This window comes from Malurus melanocephalus, unplaced genomic scaffold (genome assembly GCF_030028575.1).
Source record: "Malurus melanocephalus ecotype Western Australia unplaced genomic scaffold, MMel_1.1 scaffold_66, whole genome shotgun sequence".
NCBI lineage: Eukaryota > Metazoa > Chordata > Aves > Passeriformes > Maluridae > Malurus > Malurus melanocephalus.
In genome coordinates, this window is record NW_026623298.1 from 795,155 (window position 1) to 810,746 (window position 15,592).

The 15,592-nt window shown below is 34.2% G+C and overlaps 1 protein-coding gene across 2 annotated transcripts in view; it reads left to right on the plus strand.

Annotated features, from left to right (window-relative positions):
- Positions 1-15,592, plus strand: part of PIBF1 (progesterone immunomodulatory binding factor 1) — a 105,447-nt gene that overhangs the window by 73,327 nt on the left and 16,528 nt on the right. Inside the window, exons 14-16 of one of the 2 annotated variants that reach the window (XM_057366464.1) lie at positions 18-120; positions 1,856-1,986; positions 10,602-10,686. In XM_057366464.1, the coding sequence (XP_057222447.1) occupies positions 18-120; positions 1,856-1,986; positions 10,602-10,686 (319 nt within the window). The remainder of the gene's footprint in view (positions 1-17; positions 121-1,855; positions 1,987-10,601; positions 10,687-15,592) is intronic. The other variant, XM_057366466.1, reaches the window with a different exon arrangement.

The following is a 15,592-nucleotide window of genomic DNA, read 5'->3' on the forward strand; positions in this document are numbered from 1 at the left end:
GCTTTTTATTGGCACAGTGTTCACTTGGCAAGAAGATTACTGCAGCTAGAAAAGCAAAACTCGTTGCTTGTAAAAGATCTGGAACATCAGAAGGAACAAGTAACACAGATTTCAGAAGAGGTAAATCATTATTACACAAAAATTCAAATCTGTTGAAACAGTGCAGAACAGCTGTTCATAAAATGAAATCTCTTCTAAACAGTGTTTATTATCTATTTGATGTAAAAAAATGGCCTCATAGTTCACCAAAATGCCATGATTGAAGTTTTCAAAGAAGTTTATATTGTGTGTTGCAACTAATATTGAAAGAAGGATTACTTTAGAGGCTAAACAAGAATGTGAGCRAGACAGATAACATTTTGATTTCTGAACAGAAGAATAGTCAGCCAAGCTAGTTTGTTCTATTTTATACTTAATTGTTCTATGAATGCATTTCTTTTTACACAACTAGTCTCTTAAATCACATTTGAAAATATTTAACAAATCTCGGATTGAAATGTGCCAGAATTAGGGCAAACTAATTTTTTAATTGTTTTTTTAGATTGTCTTTTATTTTTTCTCATAGGAGCCAAAGGACAAGTAGGTTTGCTATTAGAAATTGCCACCATATGGAACTTGTAGGCTTACTATTTCAGAAATGTGGTTAGAAGTTTGATTTTTAAAGTGACATTAATTACAAATTAGAATTACTACACCCAGGTACTTCACAGAGTGCAAATACTTTAATTTCTACATATTTTTAAATGATATAATTCTTACAAAATTTATATGTATATATATGATTATATAGATTATTTCAGTGAAAGATACATGAACAGTGAACAGGTTTTTTTTAACCAATACTACACTTCGTTATGTATTTTTAGGTATATCATAGTAATTTTTGTTTGACTAAAACATACTCTGTCAGGTTTTTACTTGAAGACATCAGGGAATTGGTGAATCCATTGTTATGCTTGGTATTTTTCCAGATCACTATGTGTTAAGTCTTTCTGGGTTTCACTTCAATGCATTCCTTACCCACAGTAGTTTTACATTTGCATCTAGATCACTGATGAAAGATTCAGTATCAGTGACCTTAGTTCAAATTCCTGYAGAGTTCCACTGAAACATCTTCAACTCATTTTTATCTTGCCATTAAATTCTTGATGTTTTATCATGTAATTGTGTCATTTAAATCAGAATGTAATCCAGTACAAAGTTAAACATTTTTAATATGCAGTTCTTAAACTTCTCTTTGCTGTCTTTGCATCATTTTTACTCCAAGCTGTTGTCTGTCTTGATTTTTTTTTTAAGAATGAACAGAGATCCTGTAGACTACAGCATGCTGAGATARCCCATTATTATTCTTTTGACTGATAGTTTGTTCAGTCATCTAGATGAAATCTAGAACATACATAARCTGATGGAAAAGTGGTTGTATCAGCTTTTCTTCTGAACTTGGATCAAATACTGCGGTTTAAGTGCAGTATTTATAATACAACTTCTTCAGCTTTTTAAAGGAGGGATGAAAAGACCACAGTAAGACCACAAAGAGGGCCATTGACTCTACCATTTTTTTTAAACAATGGAAGCTGTTATATTAAAACTTCTGAAAATGCAGATTAGGGAGGTGTAGAGAGTGGTAGCATTATTGCAGGGAAAATAGCACATAATTAGAACRGAAAAATGAGAAGATAATGTACTAATTATTATTTTGAAGTTCCTTTTTTGTGTGTGTAATAATAGGTTAAGAGTTCATATTATTATGCAGTTGGTAAAAATCAAGAATATCCAATAATAATTCAATAATAATCAAGTAGTTGTGCTTTATAAATTATAAAATTAATAGTGGTAATACCTTTTTTTTTTGCAGCTTGACAGAGCAAATTCTTTGTTGAACCAAGCACAACAGCCATACAAATACCTCATTGAAACTGTGCAACAGAGAGATTCTCAAATAAGTCTACAGCAAGAACATATTAAACAACTTGAAAAAGAYGTTGGGTAATTAAAAACACTGATTTTTGTTTTACTTTCTCATAAACTGAAGGTTAAATCACTTTTATTTTTATCATTAGGAAAAAAAAAGCTATTGGCCACAAAGTTGAGATGTTARCATCTCATCATTGACCAGCCTTATGCTGGAATTGTAGCATTTTTGATTTCTCTCATAATGTCAGAAAGGGGGTTTGAAAAAGTAGCTATGGCAGTCAGGTTTAAAGTGAGTTTGGACTTGAGAAGAACTCTCATGAGGTGGAAAAGAGTTTAGAAGAGTGAAAGGAAGGAATGACACACCAGTTGTAAAACAGTAAAAATAAAGAAATAAAGTCAAAGAAAAATAATACAGTAATCCACCAGCACAGGGTATTTCAGGCATAATTAGAGCATATGCTCTAGTGAAGACTTTCTGATTTGCTGCTGTATCCATCTATCAGACCTCTCTGATCAGCATTATACAGCTTTAAAAATTATGTTCAACATCTGATTCCCAGGTAAGCTGTTAGGCAATAATATGTCCCTTGATTTTCAAGGAAGTCGGCAGCCGAGTCCCGCTGCTCTACAGAAGAATTAGCATTTTAAGTATGAGGTGTTTATGTGGTGTCCTGGTTTAGAAAGAGGGAACTGTAACTATTGGGAGGCATTAATGTGATTCTGTTATAAAGCAATTACATKAAAAATACAAGGTTTTCTAACTAATCTACTGAAGCAATTGAAATAGAAAAACTAGGGTTCTCCCTAGCCAATACTTAATCCTAAATACTATCTTATATATGCATCTCTTTGGAGTGTTTTGATGGTTTGGGATTTGTTATGCCTTGTATTGTCCAAGTAAATCTATACATAAATCAGTAAGTTTATAAATAAACTGAAGTATTCATTCAGATTTCCTGACAATATATCTTTCACTGGTCTTTTATTCAGTAAGAATAGATCTTTTTTTTAATTCCAGAATAAAGTGTTTTTAATACTTTCCTAGACTGTTTACATTATAAGAAACACTTCAAAGATAAATTATASTTTTCCAGGAAATGAAAAATCACAGTGTTCTCTGTATACAGTGTCTTACTTTCCAATTGTAAAAAATACCATGAAAGAATTGGTCACTAGCAAATTAAATTTTAGATTATGGTAATAATAATGGAATGATTTTGTTAATCACCAAGTAGTCCAAAAGTCATTCTAAAGGAAGAAACAAAGGGAGTAACTAGGTGAGGTCATTTCTGAAAGTGTATGTTTCATGCTTYAAAATATGAAAGAACTTAAAAGCGTTATTAACACTGATTCTCTTGAATGAAATGGCTCATTGCCAGTAATCTGTATGGCCAGATACTCTGTTCTCTTATTCTATTCAGAAATTTACCCTATAAATTAAGCTACCTAAATTAGAGACTTAGGTCAACTTTCCTTAGGAGTTCGGGGAGGAAGTGCTATCTCCAAARTGCAATTCAGATTTTGGGTGGGGTGAGTCATTTCCTAGAGATGCCTGATACTYTCCAGTAACTGTAAAAGAAATTTTTTGCATAATTAAGTCCCTCAGGTTAAGAAGGAAAATGGATCTGTCCCACAGTGTGAGCATTCATGGTAAACATACCAGCAGTACACTACTGTGGAGAMCTGGGGTGTGCTTGCCACAGTCTGTGTTTCTGTAAATGAAAGTGTGGTCAGACAAAAAATATTGTAACAAATAAAATAACACTTACTTTGCACATCAAATATTTTGATAAGAGGTTTTTTCCTGTAGTTTCCAATATTCCTTGTAAACTAAAAATAGCTTTCACTCCTCTATCACAAGTTGGCCTAGTTTCACAGGCCAGAGAAAGTCTTGGGAATAGCCAAATTTCTTAGGACTTCTGGTGCACATTAATAGTCCTTGATTTTGCTATTCATAACTCCACATTTAAAACAAAGGTCCTGAATTGTTAGCTGGTATTCCCTGGCACACACAAGAAATCATAATCTGGGATAAAATTGATAATGTTGGTGCTTTGCTTGCCCACAAGTGAGAGAAAGGTTAGAGGAAAGGATTTCTAACCAGAGTACCATTATATACAAGAAAATTTTGTTGTGAGGATAACGTTTTGGAATCTACTGATGACAGTTTTAAATTAAAATATCCCTTAGGTGATTTCAGATTACTCCTAGCTATTCCACAATTGAATCAGAATGGGATTTAAGTAAATTAATGATAATCCCTACCAAATATATGCCAAGAGAAGCTCTGCTGGATCAAAAGATTTAGCCCACTATTCCTATCCCTCTTAGATTATTAAACAGCATTTTGTTGGTTTGTGGAATATTTTTGAGAGGATGAGTTCAGAGAATTAATGGTCCTCAAGGGGAGCCCTAAATTCTGCAGATAATGTTGGTGCTATTAGAAAAGTATTAGTGAATATACACTTAACGTGGTTTATGAAGCGTGGTTTCTCTGTATCTCAGAGCTGAGGGAGAATTTTCATATTTGTAAAACCATTTCAAAATGAAATTGTTCTTTCAATCATTACCTATAATTAGTAGTTAATACTGCAATTCTGCAGCAGTCTCTAAATTCAGGTTTGATTTGTGCTACAGTTAACACAAGCTACACTATTTTTTCAAATTTTAATTACAATAATGCATTAGCTTTATTTTAAAACAGAATTTCACAAAAACCAGCTAAAAGAAAAATAGTGTTTGAATTGTTGTTTTCAGACATACCTTTAAAAATACTGTTTTGTTTTTTTTTTTTTTTAATCTCATATTTGAGTACCAGACTGGAGACAAATTAATATAGTGTTGATATGCCTGCACCCTGAGAATCATAACTGGAATACTTAATTAATCCTTACAGCTGCTGTATGCTTGATCCTAATTTTCCTTCCTTCTTGTTTAGTGTGCAGATTCTATGTTGGAATAGCATTCTTTTTGTGTTGTGTTTTTATCTCATCTGCTCATCAAGAAAAATGGTTCTGTATTATGTAAATCATGGATTCCCCAAGCAGAGCAGTCACATCTGCGTTATCAGTGTCACTGTTCTCTTTCACCTCCCACTTGAGTGCGGAGGGATCAGCAAGGACTTATTTGCAAGTGAATTTACTTTTTTAGTCTTAATCCATAATTGCCTTCTGTACTCAGTGATCATGTCCAATAACCTTTTCAGAACATATTCCTGAGATGATTAAGTTCCAGCAGATTTCCCAGGATGATGAGTCAGTACTTTCTTGCAACCATATAAATGTTTTGCAGCAACCTGCAGCACTTTGTATTTCTATGTCTATTGAGAATTTTTTTGATTGCTACTGGATGCAGGTTTGACTCTGTGATGAAATAGGCTGTTCTTGAATTGGCATAAGAAGAAGACAAATGCAAGGAAGGCTATCTATGACAGAAATCTTATTTTGGATGTTCTTGGGCCTTATCTTCATCAATTTTTCACAGAATGGCCCAAAATCACTTATACAGTGGTCCATTAACAGGTAACAGATATATTCAGGATTCTCCACACTCATAATTCTATTAAAGTGTCATTTCTGACAGCTGTTTTTGCTGTAAGAGGAATGGTAAATATTCATGCAGATCATTTTGATGTAATATTTTTGACAAGTCCTGCAGATCCATCTAAGTTTCCTTCCAGCATGGTCTTCAAAGTTCACTTTATCTAGAGCAACTTACCTGCCTTCATCCTTAGAGCTAAGGCTGGTCTGTCGGCCTTTCAGACCTTCATATCAAAATATCTTTGCAGTGGAAGGACTGTTCAAGTGCTGCTCAGGGTTGTCTGTGTCAACAGCTGTCAGACTGAATCATAGAATGGTTTGGATTGGAAGGGACCTTTAAAGACCATCTAATTCYACCCACGTGCCATGAGTAAGAACAACTGCCACTAGACCAGGTTGCTCAAAGCCCCATCCAACTTGTCACTGAAAGGAGAAGTASAGTCAGTACTTCTGGTACCTCTGGTAATTCTTGAGGAGGAGAGGTTGTTGAGCAGTAATGGAGGCTCTGTCAGGTCAGGGGTTGCCCACATACAGTGTTYACTGCCACTCTCATTCCCATCCCCTTAGAATTCTCCCAGGCAAGCCATGGGCTGTCCTGGCACTTGGCCTTGAAGAGAACTTGGCTCTGGGAGCAGAACACTTTGTATTCTTGTGAGCTGAGCCAWGTACCTGCAGATATGTTTCAGATACAAAACCTCTGGTCTTGAGTGACAGGGCATCTGCAGGATGAATTTATAGGTGATCTGCATATCTCAAAATACTCTATTAAGTAACTTCTTATTTATATTAGACCACATAGCACTCTCATTAATAAAAGTAAATAGTGATGGTTAGTAAGAGCAGTGCTATCTGTGAGGATGACTCCTTGCTGCTATAAAGAAATGTCTCCAGCATACAGTTCTTCAGCTAGAAATGAAAACATCCCATTTAACACTCCTCTTGAAAAAAAATGCTTATAACTATGTCATGCTGTGGGAAAACAAATCTCTGAGTTTCATTCTTATGTGTGTAGTGAAGTAATTGTAGTTTTGGTACATAATTTTCTGCTAAAAACATCTAAGTTATAAATAACTGGAGACATTAAAGGACTTCATTCATAAAGAAAGGGTATTTATTTTAAATGCAGTTACTCAAWTTTCTCAGTACCAATGGCTGGTTTTAAAAGAGGCTCACTTACCCAAAATCACTTCTCAAAAGCCTTAACTGTGTGGCAAATCTAGAAGCCATATAAGGATTTTGCACACTAAGAAGCTTTGTACTGAAATGTTCCTTACCTAAACATTTTGGGTTCTCTAATTGCCGTSCAAACATGAGGCTCAGCATAGAGTATTAGAGGAGCTTTTCCCATCAAAGAATGGGCAGTGAGCTTTTTATGAGAGCATTACCATTCTGTGAAATATGCATCATCTATTCCAACAGCACTGCAGCTTACCTGAGAAATGCTCCAAGCAAAATTTTTACATTTTCTGACCTGTAAAGCAACTTTTAAAAAATGGTTTGGGTTTTTTTTTTAAACAATTTGAAAAAGTAATTTTAATTTGSACACTTCATGGATATGCTTTTAAGCCTCCTGAAGCATTCCAATTAAAATCATTAAAATTGTTTTTTAACTCTCCTAAATCCATTTAAAAATTGAGCTGTGGATGTTTAGCTGCACAGTGAGAGATCACTGATTTGTCAGGTATTCTCTCTTGTAAAGAACTTTTATTTGCAAAACGTCTTATACCTCCCTAACTGTGACTTAAGAACAAAATTTGAYTTAGACTAGTAATTAACTGCCTGCTTTGAGCTATTCATCTGTAATTTGCAGACAAGGGGTAGTTTCACAATATGGCTATATTAGATACTTGTTTTTTTGTACAAAACCTTTATGTATACYATTCATATCTGAATATAAAATACAAAAAAATAATTCAGTGTTGGACTATTCAACTTCATGCTGTAAGAGCAAATTAACAGAAAGGCACAATCCTTATTTCTTACAGCATCTGGAAAAAGAAACCTACTTTTTTTTTTTTTTCAAACTGAATAGAAGTAGCAATAAAATCCAGTATTATATAAACCCATATTTATTTTGTGTGTCCAACATAAACATATTATTCAGAATATCTAMTTATAGAAGCTTCTGAACAGGATAATAACTAGTATATTTACACYGAAGCATTGAGATGGTTTAGTTGCCCAAACTTAAGAGAGTTTATAAAGCTGAAACTGGGAAATGTTAGTCTCCATTCTCCAGAAAAATCATGTCACCTAAAAATGTCTGACTTACGATATCCAAGCTAACTTGGCTTTAGATCCTGAGTGAAGCAAGACAAAACAAGCCAGTGGTTGCTATGAGCAATCTCTATGTATATGACAAGTGTATTTTATGGTAAGCCCTGCATTCCTGGTACCTGGATTCATACCTGGCTAGGCTTTAAAARCATGATGGAATGAAACTGGATGTCCTCCCAGACATTTTGGTTTCTTCTGGAAAAGCACACAGAAAAAGCAGGACCTGCACTGCTTTTCAGTTAGTTCTSTAACCTTTTTGGGGGCACAATTGTATGACATCTCAAAAAGGACACCTTCTTCAAACTCAGGGTGAGTGATCAGGACTGTGGAGCACTGTCATCTTTTTAGATGAAAGTTGCAGCCCTTGAGTTCCAGTGTGAGAAGCTGGTTTGCCTAGACTGGTAGATGGTGGTTTCAGAATCATAGCAAGACACTTGAGCCATTCCATCACCAAACGGAGCACTCATCCTTGCCTTCAGCTACAGGTCTCCACTGTACAGGGTAATTCAATTTCCTTTGGTGATCCATGTGAAAGATAACCTTTAGAAAGATTCCAGCATCCATCCAGATCAGTGAAGGGACCTTCTTACGTGGTGACAWATTGTCTAGTACCAACAAAAAGACTAGGCTACCAGCATGTGGTGAGGGAAGGGTGATCCTCTAACAACAGTTTTCACTTAGGTCAACTGAAACAAATTGTAAAGCTGCTCTCTGATTTGTTACACCACYAGTTAAAACTAGACTAGGTTAAACTACTCTTTGATGTAAGTGTAAGGTAGGGTAAAGCTAGAACCTCTTTGCTGATATCTAAGATGCTGGTCCAGAAGATTTTAAAACCAGGGACTGAAATTATCAGTCTTCATCCCTGGATAGAGCTTTTGAAAGTATTGCTGWTTCATATATTATCATTCTGTCTGGTAACTGCTCTCTTGCTCTGTTAAATGTGTATATGCCTCTTGCAGTATTCATTCAGAAGTACATGAATTAACCCCTTCCATCTGCAAYGTTGAAAAAGCACAAGTATTGCAAAACTACCAAATCTAAAGTCTGCACATGCTTTGGTAATTCTATATTAATATGTATGACAGAAAATACATCAAGTACTACTTAATTATGTAGTAGTTTGTGTSCTATATTTGACTATAAACAAAGAAAATTAGAACTGCTCTACATGGATCATTCACCTCAGATTGTTTTAGAAGGTATAGCTAATATAAGTAGAATAGGTTCTCTTCTGTAGAAGAAATTGAACCTCAAACATTAACTTCTGTTTCAGTCATGAAGACTGATGTTGCTGCTTATTCAGYGCACTACTTAAGTCATAGAGAAAATTGTATTATTGCTTCTCTAATAAGTTTGTGAGCCTTTAGAAAGRTTAGTTTATGTTCTTAGGAAATACAGAAATCCAGGAAAAAGTGACATGTAAGTTACAACACATTAACCCAAGAAAAAGAAGTACAGCAATTTCATCATGATTAAAAATATGACTGAAAATAAAAGTCTTGAAAATATTAAAATATTTTTATAGCTTTTCATAAATGTTAATACTTTCCTTTTAAATACTGAAACAACTGAGTCATTTGGCAAAAGCATACATTTTTTTTCTGAGAATTAATGAATGCCTAGAAGTAGTTGACAGTCATAATTTACAACACAGGGCTTGCAAGGAACTGCCAGAAAATCTCTGGGGCAAAGGATGATATTGCTTATTTGAAACAAGCAGATGATACATGGCCAATTAAAGATTGATTTATTTTGTTGGTCATTTTTGGGTCAAATACTGGAAATATTAAATAATTTGTGTTTGCAACATACGTAATTGCTCCATTTATAAAATTTTAATACATTTACTTTTGAACTCCTGACCTGTACTCAGTATTACATCTTTGCGTTCCATATGCAGAATTGCATTTTTCMCAGTTGTTGATTTATATTACAGTTTATATTGTACAACCTGTTTAGTTAAGTCATGATAATGGCATATATTACATGTCTTCCAAGAAAATCTCTGTGGCTGTTCTAACAAACTAGATTATATGGTGGTGTTATGCATGCATTAGTCTGAAGTTAAATGTTAGAAATTGATGTTGGGACTAAATATGAAAATATATGTAGTTATAATAGAACTGCTGCCTGGAATCCCAGTGTGTATGCTAAACATTTCAAATGTTCATATTCTATAACTGAAAACAAAGAAGGATTAAAGTTAAACTTTACATTCTGCTATAAAGGCATGCCTTCATGCTAAGATAGTTTTCATACTTGGTTCATAGGACAGGCTTGATCCCATGCATTATCCTCGAATAAAAAAAAAAATAAAAGAAGAAAAAATACGTTTACAATTTTTATAGAAACTATCCAGCTAAAATGCATGTTTTTCTTCCTTGTATTTGCTATATTCTGAATTTTAAATACAGTAGTATAAAAMGAGTTCATAGTGAGAACAGAGTGCTACTGCTAGTGAAAAATACAACAAAGAAATCCACATTTTGATACAGAAGTGACGATAGAAGAAGTCTTACTTTGCTTATAAAATAAGCTTATTTTGCCTAGAAGAAACTGAAATATAATAATAGAAGACTCTGATCATTTAAATTACCCTTCAGAGACAGAAAAAATAAAAGGCTTATGAAGGCTTTAAGTAGTTTTTCTTTTTGACTAAAACAAGGTTTTGTATGTATTGGTACATTTGGGTCCATTTATAAAAATTTCAGTGCTTGAATATAGAGAAGGATCATTTGATACAATTACTTGAGCAGATTTTTATTGTTGCCAGTATTTAGCTTTAGAAAATGMGTGTTTCAGCCAGAATACAAGATTAAAAGAGATTATCTGTTGCTATTACTGCATTTCCTATCCTCTTTTTACCAGTCTTTTAAATAAAGAAAAGACAGCTTTGCTGCGTGTCAAGAATCAAATGGCAGCAGATTTGGAGAGACTTCTAAATGACCGTGAGGTAATCTTCCTTTTTTAATATTACTACCATAAGTGCACTTTTTCCCTACTGGCCCTTAAACCATGGAGAAAACAATGGTTTACTTTGGTTTGATTTGTTGGGGTTTTTTTTGTCTTTTTGTGGTGTTTTCAGGAACACAGGTGATTGTGTTTGTCGGATACTGGGGAGGGTCTCAGTTGTACTCTCAGTTGTTAAACTTTCTCTGATGATGTAGTGCCTCTGTTCTTTCTTTTCTTTTGCCWTGCAAAGTGTTTGGCAACTGCAAGCATTTAACAAGTATCTAGATAAAGACAATGAAATTGATACACATGTAATCTGCAATGTCTACACAGTGTGCCCCAGGATCTCTCCATGCTCCCCAGTCTGTGCAGCCAAACACTGGATCAAAGTATCGTGCAATTCAATTCCAATACATTATTTTCAATTTCTTTTCAACTCCAAAATAGGGGGTAGGGAAAGGAAGCAAGACTATTGTTACCCAGATTTCATTCAGAGAAGAGTTGGGTACATTTTTATGTACTTACCTGAGTTTCATCTGGGCAAGGATCAGGGTACTACTGGACTGGAATACACTCTCAYATCTAAAAGTGTGAAAAGTTGTGCCATTCAGGGAACCCTAAAGGCTTTTGTCAAGATTTTTATCTAAGCAATCTTAAGAGACTAATAGGTCATGGCATATGAGAGAAAATCTGCAGATTCAATGTCTGAAACAAAGGATGAAAATAAATGAAGTTTACTGTGGGAATCTGAGAATGTCARTAGTACGATAGAATTTTCTGAAGCTAAGGAGTACTGAAGACATAAACCCAAAAGCTGAAAAGCTGATCTGAGCAGCTATTAAATCATCTCCCAGAGCTGCTGAATGATTTGGCAAGGATTTGCAGAGAAAAAAACAACATTAACAAATCAAGAATTATGAATATGAGGAAAAGCAAAGCAAGTTATATATACAGAGTGATGGGACCTAACCACCCAGTTACCTGTTCAGAAAGTGATCATAGAGTTATATCAATAGTTCTTTGACAACATCTTGCAGTTCTCTTACTAGTAAGAGAAAAGATGGGGATATTCCTTTCAAGGAAGCTACAGCTCCCCTAAATTATCCTGTCAGAGATTGGATTATCACTCATTTTAATACATTATTTTCATAGAAAACTGACTATCCATGCACCTCCTGAAGTCTCATTCTTCCTCCAAAATTGTTTTCCCTCATTTCCTTTTCATTGCATTCATCGAGTTCCCTTCAGTAAACAAAACTCCACGTGATGAGTTGGTCTAAACTAGTTTGTCTCTCCCAAGCACTTAAAAAATACTTTTTGTTAGAACCAAAACAAAACAATTTCACTGACAGCTGAGTCCAAGTGAGCCTCAGCTTAAATGAAAACTACTAATTTTGTTTGCTGAGTTCCAACYCAAACTAATCTATGATTTAAAGATTTCTGGATAGTTTATAAACATTACCATTATATTCATGCTTTATCATAGCCTTATATTAATGATTTGAAAAATACTCTGAGGAAACATGACTTTATTGTATAAACATGTAGTGTTTTTTCCAATATTGTAGGCCCTTGGCCTAATTTCAGATTCATTTCTTTCAAAATTTCCTGTTCCTACTCCTTCTTTCCCAAGCAGGAGTGCTGCCAACTAGTTGTGCTCACAAAGTAGTCACACCTTGGGTGCCTAGTTTTAGTAGTGTCATATCAATGATCATGCATTGCAGCTGATTAAAAACAGTAGAAAATGATAAAAGAAAAATTTAGCAATGTTTTCTAAGAAAACTATAAAATTTCTAACTGAAAGCTGTACAASATTGTTTGCATTCAGACATTAGCCCCTGTAATATACCCTCATAAACTATTCCTGATATGGAGYAGTTTGCTTCTTTGTGCCATTTCACTATTTTAAAATTTTTAACCCTGTCAAACGAGCAAGGAAGGCTGGTGGACACAGGCTTGATTGAAAAAGAAAAGCAAATGCTTGAGTCTGCAACAAACTTTTTCAATGTTCCTCATGCCGTGAATGTTAAAAAATTTAATAAATATTTCCAAAATCATTACTATTTTCTCAAATTTCTTTTTAYATCCATTAAAAATAGGACATATAAGTCATACTGGTTTTGTCAAACAGTGATAGTGCTTTTTAAAGATGCTTCTGCAGAAAAGGGTATAAATACTGAGAAAAAACTTTAGAAGTTGTATTGTTGAGGGAAGAAGACTATGAAATGCCACTGCAACACACAAAGCCTCCTAAGGAACAAAAAGTAAGCTAAAAAATTGTTTCAGGAAAATGAATGAAAAGAACAAGTAGCTTTTGTGTTTGTGTGTAAGTTTAACTTGTGTCACTTCTCTTTATTCCTAAYGCAGCCTTTTATTTTTTGCTTCTAATGCAAACTTCTTCCAGTAGTCTTACAGTTTATGAATTTCTCTAAAAGGCAATCATCTCATATATTGAAATCTTCGTGGAGGATAGTGAAATAGTCTTTAACTATACTTCTTTGCCATCTTAATAAAATATTTAAATTTGCAGTAACATCATAATTTTCCAGTAATTCTCCTTGATGGTAGAAATAAAKAATAYAAATTTCCTCTCTTCRGGTTGGTAAAGAGTTAACTCCTTTAAACAGTGACATGCAACCTGTAAATACAGATTCATACTATTTGGAAAAAAAAAAGATGAGTTATGGGTTTATGTGTTTGGTATGTGCTATCATGTAACAGGGTTACTATCAGCCTTGTTTAGTCATTGCATATACTAAACTGTCATGTCTTGTTAGGAATTACCTTGTTGCCCTCATGTTTGCAAGTAGAAACATTAGAATTCTTGAATAGATAAACCAAAGATATCCATAGTTAAGATAAAATGAAGCTTAGGTATGTTAAAARTACAAGTGAAGTGCTAAAAGTACAAGCAAAATGCCAAAAAAATGTTAATGCTGTCTTCCAGTGATGCGTTTCAATGAGTGTACAGTTTTGTCTTAAGGTATTCCAGCCTGTGTGGTCTCAGACTGTATTAACTCTTTTTAATGGAATGTTAAGAGTTTGAGGGGTTGGGAGTTTTTTTTTTTTACTTCTATCTGTTTGTGATATCAGCTAGATTCATAATGCTGCTTTGGAGGGAATTAAAGCATTTTATATACTTTTTAAATAAAGTACTTACAATCATGATTAATCTCTTTTCACAGATTTTAATTTTAGAAGAAGAAAGTTGGAAATTATACTTTGAATCTTGGAAGAATTTCTGTAGGATTCTTACATGAGCTCTTTTATTACAGGAAAAAATTACACTAAATGTTAATGTAATAAAATAGTTCATTATTTCAAATTATGTAGACATCTAATTTGATGATGATTMTTATATTTTGCTGTACGAAATCAAAGTGAAGTCTAGTTATTTGGTTATGCAAAGCCTTAAAAGCTTCTGTCCACCCATGAAGGAGAAAAAGAAAGGTTGGGGTTTTTTTAGACTGTATTCTTGRCCCAAATTCTGACTATTTCTTGGCCTGTTGCTTCTTTTTTTTTTGTCTGAATTAATTAGTAAATKAATGTGGAAAACTTTTTAATGTAGTTTTTCATTTAGATCTCTGAGAATTGGGAGGTAGGATAAAATTTCTTGCATTCTTCATGTGGTTAAGCGCAAACTTTCCTTTTAGAGGGAGTTAAGTGGCATTACCATGAATGTTCAGTGTCTAGGATGATGCTGAGAGCATGTTGTTGGAGGTTCATAATTAACACTTCCCAGTGCCCCATCYTCTCTGAGCTCTCAGAATGGTCTGGGGTGCACACTATTCTGATGCCACTTGTAAACCCCTTAGTGCGAGAAGCAAATTAAAACAGCCAAATTTTGCAGATAATTTTAGAATAAGATATTTTGTATGTTTTTTCAAGATATTATTATTTAATTCTTTTCCAGATCCATCAGAAGAGCRTAAAACATTGTTTGGAGGAACAATGGGGTCTCCCATTAATTACCTTCCAGTAAACAGTGTGGGGCTTTTTTTAAAAAAAAAAATATTTCAAATCTCCAGAGTAATTTTTCTTTTCATTATTATTTGTAGTCTGTGTTCTCCTTTTAATCAACTGAACTTTACACTGTTGGCTCTTAAATGGAATAACCAGACCATATCAACCCCAACTTATAGTTTTGATTCTTCCCACTAACTAATTAACTGCATGACTTGTCTCCATATTTGGAACTTGCTGGCCACGTGTCTTTGWATAGGCAGAGAAGGATGAGTAAGGAAAGCATTCCTTCAAAGCATAAATCCAGATGAAATTATACATCATGCATGAGTCGACCCAGTTGCTCTAACACTGCCTTCCTCTTTGCTCCTGATTCTCCTCCTTTCTCCTCCTGTTGCACCAGCTCTGACACATTTCTAATGCTGTGGTAGGACCATTCAAATCACTAAAGAGAAACCTAACCTGGCCAAAAAAATACCCCTACAAAAGTATATTGCTGTCTCTTAAGTCAGAAGTTTGAATTACCTTTGGAGAGAGTCCAGCAAAGAAAAAAGCAAGTAAAATTACTTATATGTCAATATTACATATAAAGAGGTGATAAAGAGGGCATTTTGTGTCCAAAACTGTAGCGTATAGAACACCAGCTTCTGTGCCATCCTTTATCTACATCCAGACTTTATCCTTTTGGGCATATAACRGGAATCTATGACTTAAAGGCACTGAAGTGCAGTTCTCTGTTAAGCTGAAATTAAGTAGGATGAATGCACTCAATCTTTTTTTGATGAAGCTCATGATGCATGATTCCTTTTATCTAGTTTGTTGGTTTGGCATTTTTCATTCCAACATTCAGTCTTGGCTAAAAGAAATATTTACCATGAGCTCTGTGATCTTGGCAATTCCATTGCCTTTCATGCTTAAAGCAGTTGTTAGTATTTTGTAACATC